Source organism: Lemur catta, chromosome 8 (genome assembly GCF_020740605.2).
Source record: "Lemur catta isolate mLemCat1 chromosome 8, mLemCat1.pri, whole genome shotgun sequence".
Classification (NCBI taxonomy): Eukaryota; Metazoa; Chordata; class Mammalia; order Primates; family Lemuridae; genus Lemur; species Lemur catta.
In genome coordinates, this window is record NC_059135.1 from 29,366,827 (window position 1) to 29,385,299 (window position 18,473).

General features: G+C 32.5%; 1 protein-coding gene across 1 annotated transcript in view; it reads right to left on the minus strand.

Annotated features, from left to right (window-relative positions):
- NBEAL1 (neurobeachin like 1) overlaps positions 1-18,473 on the minus strand; it is a 158,739-nt gene that overhangs the window by 74,048 nt on the left and 66,218 nt on the right. Inside the window, 13 exon segments of the mRNA XM_045559692.1 lie at positions 628-803; positions 1,132-1,707; positions 4,029-4,117; positions 4,834-4,993; positions 5,908-6,066; positions 7,548-7,704; positions 8,264-8,366; positions 8,471-8,630; positions 9,103-9,236; positions 10,059-10,227; positions 12,333-12,422; positions 15,162-15,247; positions 17,546-17,849. Of these exon segments, the coding sequence (XP_045415648.1) occupies positions 628-803; positions 1,132-1,707; positions 4,029-4,117; positions 4,834-4,993; positions 5,908-6,066; positions 7,548-7,704; positions 8,264-8,366; positions 8,471-8,630; positions 9,103-9,236; positions 10,059-10,227; positions 12,333-12,422; positions 15,162-15,247; positions 17,546-17,849 (2,363 nt within the window).

Sequence of the window (18,473 nt, forward strand, 5' to 3'; positions counted from 1 at the left end):
TTGGACAAGCCTATAAAACACCATGTATCAAGTTCTCAAATCCTGCAGAAAACAATTTAAACAAAGACTCTGTAATCTTTTAAAATTTAAATTTATTTAAGATTTCAGGGCCGAGCACGGTGGCTCACGTCTGTGGGAGGATCGCTCGAGGTCAGGCGTTCGAGACCAGTCTGAGCAAGAGCAAGACCCGTCTCTACTAAAAAACAGAAAGAAATTATCTGGACAACTAAAAATATATAGAAAAAATTAGCCGGGCATGGTGATGCATGCCTGTAGTCCCAGCTACTCGGGAGGCTGAGGCAGTAGGATTGCTTGAGCCCAAGAGTTTGAGGTTGCTGTGAGCTAGGCTGATGCCACAGCACTCTAGCCCAGGCAACAGAGTGAGACTCTGTCTCAAAAAAAAAAAAAAAAAAAAAAGATTTCAATCTCCTCACATTTGAGTTAGTTTGGGATTACTCTTTAGGTCCTAACAGAATGGCAAAAGATAGGAAAAGGAACTGAACACAAAGTGTCTCCTTTTCTTCCTTTAAATCCACTGAATACTGAACAAAAGTTCAATAATGAGTATAATTTCAGACTCCTACCCACTTCAAAAGGAGGGTGGAAAATCACTAACTGAATGCTTACGTTAGTTTTATTTCATCTGATGGTCGAAGTAGCTCACTGGATATTCCTGGCTTAGTTAGTGCTGAAAATACTTGTCCTCGTTCAATCCAAGTATCATCATCAGACTTTTCCAGTCCCTTACACATTATATGATTCAAAATATTTGTCAGTAACTGAAGAAGCTCCTCCTCACATCTCTAGAAAAGATAAAGGAATTTTAAGTAATTGGAGTGAGGAGGTGTTAAAAGTACGTAATAAGAACTATGACACATAATGATTATAATTGTTTAACATATTTTTTAAGTGCCTTGATGAACCTGGAACTTTTACCAGGCCCTAAAGATACAAGATGAATAAGACATTGGCTTTGCTCTCAAGAAACTCACAATCTAGTGACTTTTAGGCTTCTAAACCTTAGATCATGAAACTTAGAACATGAATGCGAAATTTTTAACAACTGCTTGCACATTTCTAAGGATTAGAAGTATATAACATACATATGAAAAGAAAAATAAGGAAATTTACCTCTTGGCTTTCAAGTAAAGAGAAGTCATCACTAAAGCCCATATCATTTGTGATGCTGCTTTCTTTGTCAGACTGCATGGAAAATGACTTACTAGACTCTATTGGGGATGGCGTACTAGGCAAGCTGTCTGGCATTTGACTTCCACTATCACTCATTTCACATGAGTCAATTCCACTGAGATCTAAACTCAAATGTGAAGGGTTACTATGCCAGAATTCTTCTTGATTCTCTGATTTGAAAGACAATTCTCCCACAGAGCTATCTTCTTGAAATAACAGTGTGTTTGAGTCTAAAGAGTGTCTGTCTTCCAAACTCCACTGATCTGAAGCCACATTAGCTGAGGCAAAAGAGTTGGTTTTTTCTTCATCTGTCTTTTCATCAAAGTTCCTCTTAAAATCTTCAGTTGATATATTTTTACCATTGTCTTTCACTAAAACAGCCCTACTGTGCTTATGAAGAGCATTTTCATTTTCAAAATTTGCTTTTAAAAAAAGCCTAACTAAGGTGTCTTGCCAACCCACTTGTTGTGATATCTGATGTGCTGCATCTGGCTGGGACTGCAAAATCTGTAAAATCTGCAAAGAGATTAAGAATACAAAATTCTTCAAAAAGTACACAGTACTTTATATCAAGAATAGTCTCTTTTCAGTTATTTTAATGACAAAGCAATTGAATGAGAAACTATAGAAGGATATACTTTCAAAAGATTATGTTCTTACTTAGTTTATAAACTATTTGGAGGACTAACATTGTGTTTCCAACTAATCTGCAGAGTACTCATTGTACAGAGTCGGTATATACTAAATTATTTGCTAAAAGATAAAAAAGGAAAACTTATTTTTTCCTGTCCATTCTAGTTTGTCCGAAAGGACAACTAAAATGATCTTCCACACGCCAAGACACACGTGTTATTAATTTAATTTGGTCACAGAGAAAATATAAATAGAATGATGATATATGTAAAGTGTAATAAGCTGATATTTTCTCAACTAAATACTTTCCACAAGCCTACTATATTCAGCAAATATTACTGAACATGTACTATGTGCTAGGCACGGTTCTAGGCACTAGAGTCAGGAGATTGAATAGAACACGTAAGACACTTGATAGAAGCTGGGTATACGAAGAATAATGTTTTCCTGTCTCATCTTTTTCCCAAGAAAGTTAATGGTTGTTTTTGAAAAACATTTTGTTCAGTAAATCTATACTGAAGCTTATCTTATCTAATAAGTCTACATTGTACAAACAAAACAAAAACTAAACTTTAATTCCAAAAAATTTATTCCAAGAAAACAGATGCTGCTTTTTAGCTGGAATAAGAATTTGAAATTAAAGAACAATGATGACATGGGAATACATATCATCTCTACTACCGAGATTATTTCAATTTTTGAATAAAAACAAGTTCTTAAAAACCTTCAGAAATTCAGTTAAGATCATTAAGACACTTTTATGACAAAGCCAATAAACTTCATGTAGATTAAAAGAACTTTGGCTCTCAAGGTTTTGAATATCTCTCTTAACAGAAGTTCTAACTCTGACAAGTTCATAGCAGGAAATGAATAATGTTGGCAGGGACTTCAATATTAATAGTACTAATGTACGCTGATATAGAAAGCAATGAGGCACAATGACATGTGAAGTTTCTTACTTCACTAATGGTATATCAGTCAGTGAGCTACCATTACTTTGTTGGTGCAGAATACGATTTTTTTTCCTTCCAGATTAAGCTTTGCTTGGCAAAGAAACTTTTCATGATTTCATGACTTTAAAGTTTCCATAAAATAAGACTTATATCTATTTCACACACATATAATGGATAAAAACCAAGCTGCACTGAGAGTTCTTTCTAACTGCACACTGAAATGAAAGGATCAATTTACATGACCTACTTCAAATACTCAGGGTTGACTTGCGGGGAAATAGTCACTGTCACACACAGTTTGTGTAAATGTAAACTGGTATAGTTATTTTGAAGGACAACGTGTGCCTGCAAAGGAGGAGGATGGAGAAGAGGAAAAAAAAAAAAGGACAGTGTGGCAAAATCACATTTACATTTTGAATTTCATCTGACACAGTAATTCTATTTCATAGAGTATGTCCTACATATGTATTACCACAAAAAGGAAAAGAAATACATAAAAAGATCTTCTTAACAGCAGTTTATAACATGAAAAAACAGGAAATAACCTAAATGTCGATCGATAACGGGTAAGATAATACTTTATAGAATAACCATAGAATGAAAAACTATCAGCCATTAAAAAGATACACACACACACGCACACACACACACATATCTGTTGTTGTAGTTGTTTGTTTTGTTTTTAACTGACAGAAAAGTACTATGACATAATTAGAAGGTAGAATTAAAAAGAGAAGCAACAAAGCAAATTAAATAGTAGACAGATCAGTGGTTACTAGTGGAGGAGAGAGAAGGTCATGATCTGAATGGGGCAGACAGGATAACTATCTCTTGCCTTAAAGGTTAAATGTGTACTGAAGACAAATAATTGTTGGAATACTCATAAATATAGAAAATTCTTCCCAAAGAGTTGAAAGATTCAGAAACTCTAAAATATGGTACATAAATTAGAAATGGCCACAATCATTGAAGGTTCTTAATAAAGAAACTATTCTCTGGTAATAAATTTTTGACTCTGGAAAGGGAATATTTCTAGGAGACCATGAAGAGCTAAGAACAACAAATTCACATGCTGATTTCTGGTGATTACATGAACTCACTTCAAAAAGGAAATTATTTACTTATAAAATTATGTCATTTATAAAATAAAAGAAATGAAAACTTCTATCTGCTAGAAAACACTCGATGCAAAAGTAATTTACAGTATGCTGATGATGCTATTGTTAAAATGTATCTTAAAGGTTTACTAACCTTTCTGCAGATGACCACTCTAACATTTATGTACGTTCTGTGAGAGATATATACCACAGATAACAGATCTTTGAAATTAATAACAGGATCTATGGTGGGAAAAAAACAAAAAGTTCAAATAAATTCCAGAGATGACCAAAGAAAGAACCATGGGTAATACTTGTATAAATGCTGAAATAATTGTTTCATCTTAAAATAGGAATTATATATATATATGTTCAAATTTTACAGAAAAAATAAGTTTTGAATGTTTGACACCCTCCTGGATTAACCCTAAATAAGTATTCTTTACTTTTGATTGCTGGAACATACGGTCCATACTATGTGGCTCTTATACTATTATTTATCTTTTCATGTACATGTCTTGTCTTATTAAGACAAAAAACTTTATACTCGAAAACTCCCAGCATCTGGCATAAATTCTGCCATTTGTAATAAGTACTGAAAAAAAAAATTTATTAAAAAAACCAGAAAAAATGAATATCTAAAATTAGTTTTCATTTTGCCTTTAAAAATTTAAACCCCTTGAAGAAAAAAATATTTTGTATATATTTTCTCTAGTGTCCTTTTCTTGTTATGTAGACTCAGTTATTAATTTAATCACTCTGTCAATAAACATTTACTGAGTAAGGCACTGTGCTACACTCTGAGGAGACAAAGGCAACAAAAGTATGTGAGACACAGTACCCAAGGAAGGCCCTGCTGAATAAATAACAAGTAATTTTAAAAGTAACCTGAGAAAGGAGTAAAAAAACTTCCAGAAAAAAACAGTTCTTAAATGTGTTATTATTAGCCTTAGTCGTACCTGTATTTATGATTTGGTTGGTCAGGTTTTTAATGAGAGAAATATTAATAAGTGCTTCATTAAGGAGGAGTCCCAATCCTGAGTAGCCAACTTCTCTGAGTCGAATACGTTGTTTACTACGTTCATAAACGTTTGTGCATTTCAACATTTGTTCCATAATCTGGTCATGACAAGTGATATATTCTTCTCAATATAAAGAACTAAGAATAGTTTGTTGCTTAGGTTAATACTGAATAAAATATAAACACACATTGTTTTTGGAGCATCATTTTACTCCTTAAATGTAAAAAAAAAAACCCAGCACTAATAGGAGGAACATTCCATATTATATTCACCTTAAAAAATGGATTTAGGAATAAATTGGACTTAAATGCAAGTGTATTTAGATAATTAATATATTTAAAACTGTAATTTAAATATGGCAAATGCAAGAGAAATAATTTAAAATTTTCTTTCCTAATGGCTAAGGCTTATATAGAAACAAACCATACAGCCTACAAGAGGAACAAAGGTGTGTCAAGACAGCTCTGGATCAATCTAGTAATCCATTTATGTAACAGTTATCAAAATAATTTTCAAGGACAAGGAAACATTTGTGAAGCAACTTATCCATACGTTCAACAAGTTATTAATCTCTCTGGACTCAGTTTCTTCATCTGTAAAATGGGAATAATAACAATGCCTACTTCATAAAGTTATTGCAACGATTAAGTAACCTCATAGATAAAAAGTGCTTAGTGCCTGACATACGGTGGGTGCTACATAAGGTTAACTATTATTATTAACTATTAAAATGTTGTGAATTGCCACATAGACCCCACCATCAGTCAAAAAGGAGATGAGGATGGTATGACAAAGTGAGTATTTCACTGATATGATTTTTCAGATTATAATTAGCTTTTTAATATGCAAACAACTGAAACATGAAAAATGTATATAAAAATAAGTTGAACAATTTAAAATCAGAAATAGATATGAAAAAAGAATTTATAGTCACAGAATGTATATGTTGCAAGAAAATTCATATATCCACAAATGTCCCCAAATACAAAGATGCTTAAGAAATATTTGTACCTTAAAAATGATTTCTCTTAATCTGTCGGAGTACTTCTGATTTAAGAGCAAGGCATAAAGTATGTCAGCATTTCCTGGTTCAAACAGCAGTAAGAAAAGCTGACCTCTAGTTGGGCTGGTACGTAGGAGACTGAAGAGTACATCCAAAATTCCAAAGAGCTTTTAAAATTAAACAACACAAAACAAAACACCACACTTATATGTAAGCGCAAAAATAAAGTCATAAATCACAAAATATTTAACTAAATCCTACATACCCTAATGTTTTAGCTTAACTGCACTATCTGATGTTTTCTGAACCAGCCCTGCTTTTGTCTTACTCCATTTCCTTTTGCACAACTCCACTTCACTGTCCATATTCACCTGTTGAAACTCTACCTATTTTTGCTTTATCCATATGAAAATGCGTCTCTTCCATAAAGCCTTTCCTGGTCTCCAATTTGTACCTCTCTTATAGATATCATACTTATTATCATACTCCACTTTGCTTCATAGTTATTTATAAACCTCTTACTGACCCCTTCCCATATACGGCTAAAAGTAAGAATAATAATTTATTCTTCATTAGGTTACCTGCAACATCTAATATTATTCTTTGTATATAGAAAGTTCTCAACAACTAATGCTTTGACTGAATTGACTATACCACTGGCAATGAATCACAGATGTAACTATCATGAAATAAGATGGCTACTCATCATTTTAAATAACGAGAAGCTTTTGAAGCAGTCTAACCTTACAGGAAAATCGCCTAAGTTAACTCAACTACATAATACCAAATCTGAAGTCATATAAACCACTGAGTATGCGATGAATATTACATATGAGGGCAAAATATTTTAGTGGACATAAACCTGCTCAAATTTGTGGTGCTGAGAGGGTTATACAGAAAGAGTGCTGAAACAGCAGTAAATATACTTGGGTTCTAGTTCCAGATTTATCAGCTATGACTTTTTAAATCACATTGTCTCCCTGAATATAAATTTCCAAAAGTATAAATGAGAAGAGTAATTCCTGATGTGTATATTTTATATGAGTGGTTCTCAAAATTTACCATGCATACCAGAATAACCTGGAAGTTGAATCAGTAGTATACTTGTATTTCTAACAAGTTCCCAGGTAACACTGGTCAGGGACCATTCGATGAGAACCACTGCCTTAAAGGGTAGTTCTAAGGATTAAATCAGATAATGTATGTAAAAGTATTTTAAAATTAGACACACATTTACAATTTACTCTTTATGCAACATTTTTATAAACCTATGTTATATTAAAATTCATGTTAGAAATCTACCTAGTAACTCTGATGATAAGTAAACATATACCATGTAGACTATGAAAACAGACTTCAGAACTGCCAGACAGGGGGTATAGCTCAGGGGCAGAGCACTTGACTTCAGAACTATTTCCACATACTGTATTTTCTAGCTAACTGAAGTATTAAATTACATGGCCATCTATTTTACTAAACTTTCAGTTAGTCAATAAAATTTAATTCTTTAACTGCATGGTATTACACGTGACACTATACCATATTTTACTCTTAAAATATTTAATTAAACAAAATGCAAATTTATAATAAGATGACATGGCAACTTCAATGTTAAAAAGGAAAAATAGATTTATCTTAGGTGTAATACCTGGTCTTCTTCATTAGTAGCAGCTATGTAACCCATAATACTTTGTATCTCTTCATGAGTTCCACCTTTGCACAGAAAATATTTAATTAGTCCATACAAAGAAGTCCTTATTGTTCGAATATCATCTAGAGATAGCTCATTATATTTACAACCACTCCTGAAAGAGAAAACAAAAGTGCATGAACTGAAACTGTAATTTTTACATTTTTTGTGTTTCTTATATAAAAGAATTCATAGTTTAAAAAAAGATCTTTCCATGTAATTATTGAAATTCATAGTACATTTGGCTTCTTTTTCTTTTTAAGGAAAATCTTTTGAAGTTAAGAGTTTCAGTAACAAAAATTAAAGATATTAAAACAGCTTATGTTTATACAACACTCATTATGTAGCAGACACAATTGCAAGGGCTTTATATTAGTTCATTTAATTTAATCCTTAAAACAATCACAGAAGGTCATAGTTTTATTATCTACTCTTCACAGATGCAGAAACTCAAGCACAGAGGAGTTGAGTAATTTGCCTATAGCTGCACAATTAATGAAAGCAAGATTCAAACTCAATTAATGTGACCCCCTTGTTCATTTTAACCTCTACACTATACTGCCTCTCTGAAATTAAAAGATATTAGAATTGTTGGTAACGAGAAAATCTACCAATCCAATGTGTAGCAGACAGAAAACATTATATCAAACTGAGAAGGGGCAAGGGCATCATACCCATAATAAATCCTAAGTGTATCTAGGAGAAACTGCACACCGTACTTCTTTCGGAAAGCTCTCCTGCTGTCTTTAATGATGGTAGAAAGATACTGTATGTGACCTAAAATAGAAAGTTCACTGGTAAATATGTCTAAAATAAAGTCACATAGGTAGTTATAAATTTCCAAAACAACTACAAAATGTTATCTAATAGCCTGTTCTCACCAATTCGAAAGGGAAAATCGCCACGGTTCCAAATACGGAAATCAAAGAGTAAATATTGATACATTTGTTGCAGGAGCTGCATACTTTTCTCTAATGATACCTGTTCAATTAGTAATTGAATTGCCATCAACACACTGACATCCATCAAGGTGCTTGGCACCTGAAATCAAACAGAAGAAGGTTCTATAAAGCTCACTTTAAATAACTGTCATTAAGCTATAATTTCAATCATTAATTCAGAACATCTACTAAATATAAAAATAGAAGTACCTAGGTTAGAAAAATATAAACAGTTTAAACAGTAATTTTTCTTATTCAACACTGGAAAATATTTTCCTAATGTCATATTCCTGAAATAGTCTTGTATTTCTCAAATATCACAAACATCAAAGCTAACAAACAAGGTCATACATATCAAAGATTACACACTGTTATAGAAACTAAGTAATCCTTAAATGATTCCATAAAAGTTTTTAAAAGCTGCCTGTGAAACAAATTATATCCATTAATATAAATGAGGCTATAATACTGTTATATTTAAAATTATATTTATTTATTAGGAAGGAAAGAACCCAACACTAGATGCTAATTATAATCATTAGATACATTAACACAATCTTAGACTGGCTCACCTTCTGAAGTAAGGCACCAAGAATCGCAACTCCATGGGAGTGAATAAGATTGTCCTGGTTGATAGGATGTCTCTGAATAAAATGCTTCACAATCAAGATGAATGTTGCAACCAGGTTTCTCTCTAGTCTTGACTCTGTGGAATCAGGAACATATCATTAATTATTCTAATTGTTGGCCGGGCGCAGTGGCTCATGCCTATAATCCTAGCACTCTGGGAGGCCGAGGCGGGCAGATTGTTTGAGCTCAGGAGTTCGAGACCAGCCTGAACAAGAGCGAGACTCCGTCTTTACAAAAGTAGAAAAGAAATTATACGGACAGCTAAAAACATATATATATATATATATATATATATAGAAAAAATTAGCCGGGCATGGTGGTACATGCCTGTAGTCCCAGCTACTCGGGAGGCTGAGGCAGGAGGATTGCTCGAGCCCAGGAGTTTGAGGTTGCTGTGAGCTAGGCTGACGCCATGGCACTCTACCCCGGGCAACAGAGTGAGACTCTGTCTCAAAAAAAAAAAAAAATTATTCTAATTGTTATAATCACTTTTGTATCACATTTTCTATATCACAATGCATGTTGTAATAAAGTAGGAATCTGGTTCAGCAGTTTGTTTCCAAGCTTTACTTGTACAAAGGAATCAGAAAAAGCAGCAACTGTGTATTGTATACTTATATGGGCATGTAAACATTTTCTCCACCACAAATTTAACAATGTAGTCATATTTCCAATAAGAGTATAAACTAAGGATAGTGGAGAGTAAAAACAACATCTTTAGTTTTTTGATGAAAGTATAAACTTTCTGAACTATATTAGTAAAACCAGGGACAGCTGCTACAGTTACAAATGGGTTAAGTTTCTTCTTAATGGTGGTAAGATATTTTAATCTATTTTTCAATGAATTCTCAAATTTCTCAAAGACAATTTTGTGTTATTAATAATTTCATCATAATACCTGATGCCTTTGTGGAGGTCAATACCATACCCTCTCTTTCCATAGGTGTTATCACTTCAGGAACTGTGCTTTCATTCATTTCTTCAGGAATCTGTCCTTCACTCAAATGGCTGATTTGTTCCAATAAAGGAAAAAGTACATTTAATCCACCTATGCAGTTTATGATGTCCTAAAAAGAAAATTACAATTTTTTAATTTTATTAAAAAAGGGCAATTTTACCATTTAATATCTATACAACATATATGAAGTTACAATATAATTTGCTAAATAAACTTTTAAGCAATATATAGGATAGCTAAAGGAACCTAAGCTAAAAGAACCTAAGCTAAAGGACCCATTGCAGGGGAAGATGCTTTAAAGAGCAACCTCAGAGGGCACTGTAATCCATACTAAAGACAGATCATGCCAGACCATTTTTATTTTATCTTTGTTTTCCAAAGTTCAGGGATTTTTGAACACAGGCAATCCAAACATAAGCTCATAAGTGGATCTTATAATGTAATTCCAATAATGGAAGAACAAACAATTGTCACTAGGCAATTAGGCATAATGAACAGCAGAATAAATCATAAAAAAAAATGCATTTGGTGGTAGAAATATGACCCACTCCTCTACTTTTAATTAACAAAAAGGTGGAAAGGGTGGTTCAGCCAAAGTTCAAAGTTTTGGATATTTTGGGTAGCTTAATAAAATACACTCTCTATCCTTTGATAAGTTACTAATATCTCTCCAGTCTCATTTTCTTCATCTATAAATGGGGATAATAATAATACCTACTTCATAAAGTTGCTGCTAATATATAAAAAGTGCTTATGCGTGATATACAGTGAATGTCATATAAGGTTTTGAATGGCCATGTGGACCTAGCTTAAGTCTGTAAACAACCTCTTCATATTCTTTGCCTGTTTTTGTAAAAACAAATTTTATTTTTTATATATTTGAGGCTTACAAAATGATGTTATAGGATACATACAGATAGTAAAATGATTACTATAGTGAAGCAGATTAGCATATCTATCATCTCACATAGTTACTTTTTTGTAACAAGAACTAAAATCTACTTAACAAAACTCTCTAGTGCAAAATAATTTCATTTAATATAATCCTCATGTTTTCCACTAGACCTCTAGATTTGTTCATCCTACATATCTGCTACTTTGTTTTGCCTGTTTTTCATACTGATTTTTAAGAGCTCTTTGTAGAGTAAGTAAATTAACTTTTTGAATGTCAAATATTTTTTACCAGTAGTCATTTCATTTGTCTTTGATTTTGCTGCAGGAAAAAAATAAATAAATAAACTTGTCTTTCTCTTGATAATTCTGTTCCTTTTTGATTTCCACATCGGGCAAAAGTCTAATTAGTTAGTCCACATGGCTATAACTTAAGGCACCAAAGATGATTTAATTTTTAGATTTTCAGGTCTATATGGTATAAATAATTAGGTTTCTATATATAATACTACATAGAACTAGCTTTGCAAAACCAATCTTACAAGTGAAGCAAAAGTTAACTTATGACTTTGTCAATCATGTCATAAGTCTTACTGTTAACAGATAAATGTTCTTATCCCAAAATTAAAGAGAAAAATGCTTTATACAACATGAATAACATGAGACTAACATTAATTAATGGATTTATTTCTACACAGGCAACATTATCCTAATGATTTCTGTTCCACTGAAACAATAAACATATTTGATTGGTGTTAACTGACTGGAAAAGTTTTTTGCTGATTTACCAACACAACCCGTTATAACTATCTTTTATATTTCTTTTGCTTTTACTTAGGCTATAACTTCTATTTAAGATATCTTTCAAGGAAATACTGTATTTAAGAAATGGAATATCTCTTTCATATCAGCCTAACTAACCTTTACTAATCTAATCACTCAGTCAGCAATTATTGATTGCATATCCCTGTACTAAGCACTGGTGAAAAAACTAGTTGCCCTTCCTTCAAAGTTCTTAAGGACTATTGGAGAGTCAAGCAAACAAGTGTTACTATTCACCATGATAAGTGAAATAATAAAGTGCTACAGATAACCATGACAAAGCAGTTATTCAACTAGTGTAGTCTGATTGCTTATTCAAGCAAATCAGTCATTCAACTAGTATAGTCATTTAACTTTGCAGTTGTTTATCCTTCATATTATATGTCTGCATAACATTTAACTGAGATCTATTATTCACAACAATCTGGTGGTGCTTAAAAGACAAAATCTTTAAAAGGATCAGTAAACTTATATGTCGTCCAACATTTATTATTAATTTACCTTAATGTCCCAGTTCACTACTTTGTTTCCTGTTAATCTTCCATGCAAACAATTAGCAGATAAATCAAGACAGATTGAATTTTTGCAGGCCTAAGAATAGAAGAAAAATATGGCAAATAACTAAGTGCAATTAGAACAAAACATAACTTTGTGTATGGAACATTTCACCATAATTTTAAGAGATATATAGAATAGTCAATGATAAGATGCCCATCATATGAATTTTGGTATTACTGTTCCCTGTCTCTTCTTTTTTCTTTCAGCATAGAATGTCAAGCAATGTTCTCAGTCTCGTAAAAGAAGGAATCAGGCACTAGATTCTAAAGCACTCACTCTTCAAAAGCAGATCACCACTGCCTGTCATTTGAAAAATGGGCTATAGCTGAAACTTACTCGCCAGTTACAGAGTTTTAAATTTTTTCTCTTTTAAATCGATATATATAAACAGATTTTTCACTTTTAAAAAAAGTCACAGTTTTATTCCCATTAGTACTTACCTAGGCACAATTTAATGATACACATAAAATATGTGATTAAAATGTGAGATACAGAAATCACGGAACAGAAAAATATATCATAATATAAATATTCAATTACAGGTTTAAGACACTATTTTCCCTCATGTTACTGACAGACAATTCTGTCTTTATTCAGATTGAGAACGTAGTCTGCAACTCCAGAAACTGTTAAAGTCATTTTGTTAACTTCCATTCATAAAGGCATTTTGTAAACTTCCATTCCATGAACTTCACATTCATTCTGTGAATTTGCAGGTAATGAAGCATCCTTCAATCTAACCCCTATTCCAAAGAAAGAAAAGAAAAGAGAAAAGAAAATAAAAGAACAAAGGAAGAAAAAAGGAGAGGAGGGGAGGAGAGGGGAGGGAAGGGAAGGGAAGGGAAGGAAGAAAGCAAGTAAGGAAGAAAGGGAGGGAGGGAAAGAGAGAAAAGAAAAGAAAAGACAAGACCAGACCCTTGTCTCATGACATATCACCACTTTGGAGAAATATTCTTTCAGTAAACCGTTTAATTGTATATGTTGGTCATATTGGGTTTCTTGGGGAAAAACAAGGCAATAGCTATTTTTTTAATAACATAGATTTTTTACTTTCAATATCAAAAAAAAAAAAAATCCAACATTAATGTAATCAAGTTCAAAGTTACTTTGTAGAAAGAATACAATGACCAGATGTCAAAAAGACCAGTTGGTCATCACATGCCACTAAATATGTTATTTGGATTAAATGTAATTATATCCTAGCTATCTATATTAGACAGTAGAGAATACAAATAAGATATGGCCCTTCAAAGAAATAACGTAAAATATGGTTGGGTAGACAAACATTTCTTTGAGAAAAAAGTTATGAAAAACAAAAAATAAGATTTAAGTGACATTATAACAAATGCAATACATGAACCTTGACTGGATCCAGTATTAATTTCTAAAAGGCTAAATAAATATTTGGGGGAAATTTTGAATATATATTGCTTATTAGATGAATTATGGATCACTTTCTTATGTAGGTAAGTGATTATGTAGAAATATTTAGGGATGAAGTGTTTTGATAGCAATGTGAATTTGCTTTCATGAATTATTTGAGATAAAGTTAGCAAGTATAAAAGAAAAAATAAAGTCAGCAAGTATGGCAAAATGTTAATAATTGATAAATTTAAGTGAAAAATATACAGGATATCACTTTACCATTCTTTTGACTTTCTCTCTACCTTTTAAATTTATCAAAATAAAAAGTTTATTTCTCAAAATAAAAAGTAAATTTTATTAGGTCAGATAAAACAAAAAAATTCAAACGTAATAAATTATGATCATGTACCAGCTGGCTAAACCAGAAAAAGATACTCAAAAATATATAATCTCACAAAACCAAAGCATTTTCTGAGTCCATGTAGCATTGAGTATAATGGAGGCCTCTGATGTTTTTTGCTACTTCTCCCTTTTCTTCTTCTTCTTCTTTTTTTTCTCTTTTTTTGAGACAGGGTCCACTCTGTCATCCAGGCTGGAGTGCAGTGGTCTGATCACAGCTCACTGTAACCTCAGATTCCTGGGTTCAAGTGATCCTTCCACCTCAGCCTCCCTAGTAGCTGGGACTATGGGTGTGCGCCACTATGAGTGGCTAATTTTTCAATTTTTTGTAGAGCTGGGGTCTTCCTATGTTGCCCAGGCTAGTCTCAAACTCCTGGCCTCAAACAATCCTCCTGAAGTGCTGGGATTACAGGTGTGGCCACTGTGCCTGGCCTACTTCTTTCTCCCTTTTTTCCCTCCCAGTTCTACCTTTTATTTTCTTTCCCTCAGTCCTTGCTGACCACAATTATTTTTATTAGATAAATCCTTGAAGGAAAAAGGACTGGGCATGGTATGCACATAGGTAGTTACTTTTTTCTCCCTTGGAAGCAAACATTTCTTTTTTCTTTTTTTAATTGCTCCCTCCCTCCCTTTTTTTTTTTTTTTTTTTTGCTATATCACATTTAAAAAACAAACAAAAAGCTGAGCACAATTCTGTTTTATCTCTCAATAAACTCAGAGAATACAAGGACAGTTTCATTTACTGAAGTCATTAGTACAAATTCCAACTGTAACTATTCCTATTCATACTACCGAGATGACATAATGCTAGGAACATTTAAATCCCAGTTGAGAAGGTACACCTTAATTTTTACTGCTTCTCACCTTCCTTTGAAAATTCATAATTTTTAAAATGGCAATTCAAGCCCCTCCTTTCAATTACCCACTGAAGCGACAAAAGGAATATAAAAGAACTCCAATTCATAGCATACTTATAACAACATGGACAGTCCGTGAATTTACTCTGACCTTTGCTGTGTAGTGAAGAAGGACATTACTGGGCAGGTCAGCCATATCAGATTCTTGACATTTCCAAGGGCTTAAACAATTTGGACCTGCAAAATTATTTATACACATATACACACATCATTGAATATATACAGTCTCTTTGGTTCTGTGTTATCAGAACAAAATTTAAAACTAAGCTGTTTCAAGCTACTCAAACAACACAGTTAAAAAACATAAGCTAAAATGTACTTTAGTTTTTATATTACTTCCAATTATATTGAAAACCTATAAAAGCTGAGGAGTGGATCAAGCTCCACTCTAGAAAAGAAATTTTATATAGCATTAAAAACTATTACCAAATATAGCAAAATCTATTAGTTTAATGTAAACCAATTCAAATATATAAGACAAAAGAGCAAAACATTGAATCAAAAATGTGATTAGACAGCACAGAAATAGAATAGCAAATGAGTAAGAAAAAATTCTCAACTACTAAAACATCAAAGAAATACAAATGAAAACAAGGCTCCATTTTACATTTAATTGGAGAAAACAGTATTGACCATTCCATATTATTGAGGCTGTGGAGAAACTGGTACACTTAAGTGTTATTGGTAGGCATTGTGAATTGGTATATTCTTTTCTGGAAACTGATTAGACAACATATATTGAGCTATAAAAATATTCACACACTTTAAATATTTAACCTGGGAATTCATCATTAAGTACACCAAAATAAGAAAAACCATAAGTATATTATACTTAAAATTTGAAGTTTATATCAGTATTAAAAATTATAAATGACCTAATTATACATTATGAATCCAAGGAAATATTATGTAGCCACTAAAAACAATTATTTATGAAAACTATGTAACAATTATTATTTAAAAGTAAAATAATAAGTAGGAAAAATTATAAGAACAAAATCTAAACTAGAAAGCTGTAATGACTACACTAAATGACTTATTATTAACTTGGAATTTATGTAGATTACAGATCACCCTCAAATTATTTGGGTGAGTTTCAAAGTAATGATAAGGTTCTAATATAAACTTTGAAAATCTGTACAGTCCCATTCATCTCAAAATTCCCATGCAATCTAAAAAAGACATTTTGACAAATAAGCTAATCTGCTAAGTTAATGTATATGACTCTTAAAGGCTTAACTCCTGAACATATTGCTAGAGTACAGTTATAATTTTGAAAGTAATTAGGATCCAATAATAACCATTGGTATGTATGTTTAAAATCATAGCCAGCCAAGCACAATGGCTCACGCCTACAATCCTAGCACTCTGGGAGGCCGAGACGGGTGGATCATTTGAGCTCAGGAGTTCGAGACCAGCCTGAGCAAGAGTGAGATCCCGTCTCTACTAAAAAAAATAGAAAGAAATTAGCTGGACAACTAAAAATATATAGAAAAAATTAGCTAGTCATGGTGGCGCATACCTGTAGTCCCAGCTACTTGGGAGGCTGAGGCAGAAGGATTGCTTGAGCCTAGGAGTTTGAGGTTGCTGTGAGCTAGCCTGACACCATGGCACCCTAGGCTGGGCAACAGAGAGAGACTCTGTCTCAAAAAAAAAAAAAAATCATAGCCAAAAGAAAAAGAAAAAGCCAAAACAATAACAAAAAAACCAGTTGTAAACTTATCCAAGGTCTCCTAATTCTACTGCCTTCATGGATTCTTCAGATATATTAATATATCAATTGTAAAAATGGTAAGTTTTGGAGTAAGACTCATGATTTTGGAATCAGTTATATAATTTCTTATGATAGGCTTATATTCTGTTTCTATCATGAAAATCTGTCAAAAGTATTGGCAGTATTATGGACCAAACTATGTTCCCCTAAAATTCTTATGTTAAAGCCATAACCCCAACCTTTAAGAATGTAATTAAGTTTAAATGAAGTCATAAGGGTAGGGCCCTAATCTGATAGGGCCCCTTATAAGAAAAGAAGAAATACCAGAGATCTCTTTCTCTGTTCATGTGCACACAGAGAAAAGATCATGTGAAGACACAGCAAGAAGGCAGCAACCTATAAGTCAGGAATAGAACCTCACTAGAAATCAAACCTGATGGCACCTTGATCTTGAACTTCCAGCTTCCAGACTGTGAGAAAATAAACTGCTGTTGTTAAAGCTACCCAGTCTGTGAAATTTTGTTATGTCAGCCGTAGCAGACTAATAGAGGCAGTATTATGGATGATTTTAAAAATATTTTCCAAAGATTTGCTTTATTTATGCCTACCAAAAAAAAGTATGATACATGGTGGGCTTTTTCTTCCCTTTCAGCTTCAATTAAAACAAATACACTCTTTAGATCAAATATATTTTTCAGAATACATTTAGACAACAGAAAAAACTCTAAATTTAATTAAGCATTATGACTGTACATGCTCACCTGCTAAATATAATGCCTTCACCTGAGAAGGCTGTAGTGCTTCATAGAAGATGATAACAGACCCTAGCTGACCCTCCAGAGATGTGGGACATCCCCATTCACTGTCTTGGGTTCCAGCTGATATCAATTTGGTAATCAATTTTGATTTTTCAATTGTTCCTCCCCAGGAGGCTGATGAAAGAATTCCACCAAATGATGTCCGATGAGGGCTAATGGGAGAAGAAAAAGGTGGATCTGGGATTTGGGATGGTGGAGGAGTGGTGGTTCTTTGTCCAGCTGAACCAATACAACATGAAGTGAAAGGCTAAAAAATTAAGAAACAAAAAAATTATACAATTTTAATTAAATATCTATCCTCATATTTAAAATTAAACAGTACATAAAATTACAAAAATAAATAAATTGAAAATAAAAGTGGAAGCAGTTTTATTTTTCTTGGATCATAATGTGTACATTCATATATATACATAAGAAATCATTAGCAAAGTTACCTTTGATCTACAGAATTTGGATGCATTACTTTTATGACCCACTTTATATCCTTCTGCAAATTTTGAATTTTTAAAGAGTGTATATTATGAAACTTTTTGTTTTTACTGTTTTCTAAAATCAAGAAAGCTACTTTTCTCCTTTAAATTTATAAACAGAGAATTACACATGAATATTAACACTAATTACAGGCTATCCTGTCATTGAGATGAAAAGCCAGAAGGAATGACTTGAATCCTAGGACTTGATAAATAATCTACTCCATTCCATTACCTTCAGAAAAGTCCCTCTCAAAATTATCCAAAAATTCTCAATGAACTTTTTATACTAGTGTTCTTTGAGAACCACTTCAGTAAATAAATTCTATTTTATACCTAACTGCAATGTGAAGGTTTTAAGTTTCTTCATTGTTTCAATTACAATGGAGATGGAAAAGAGT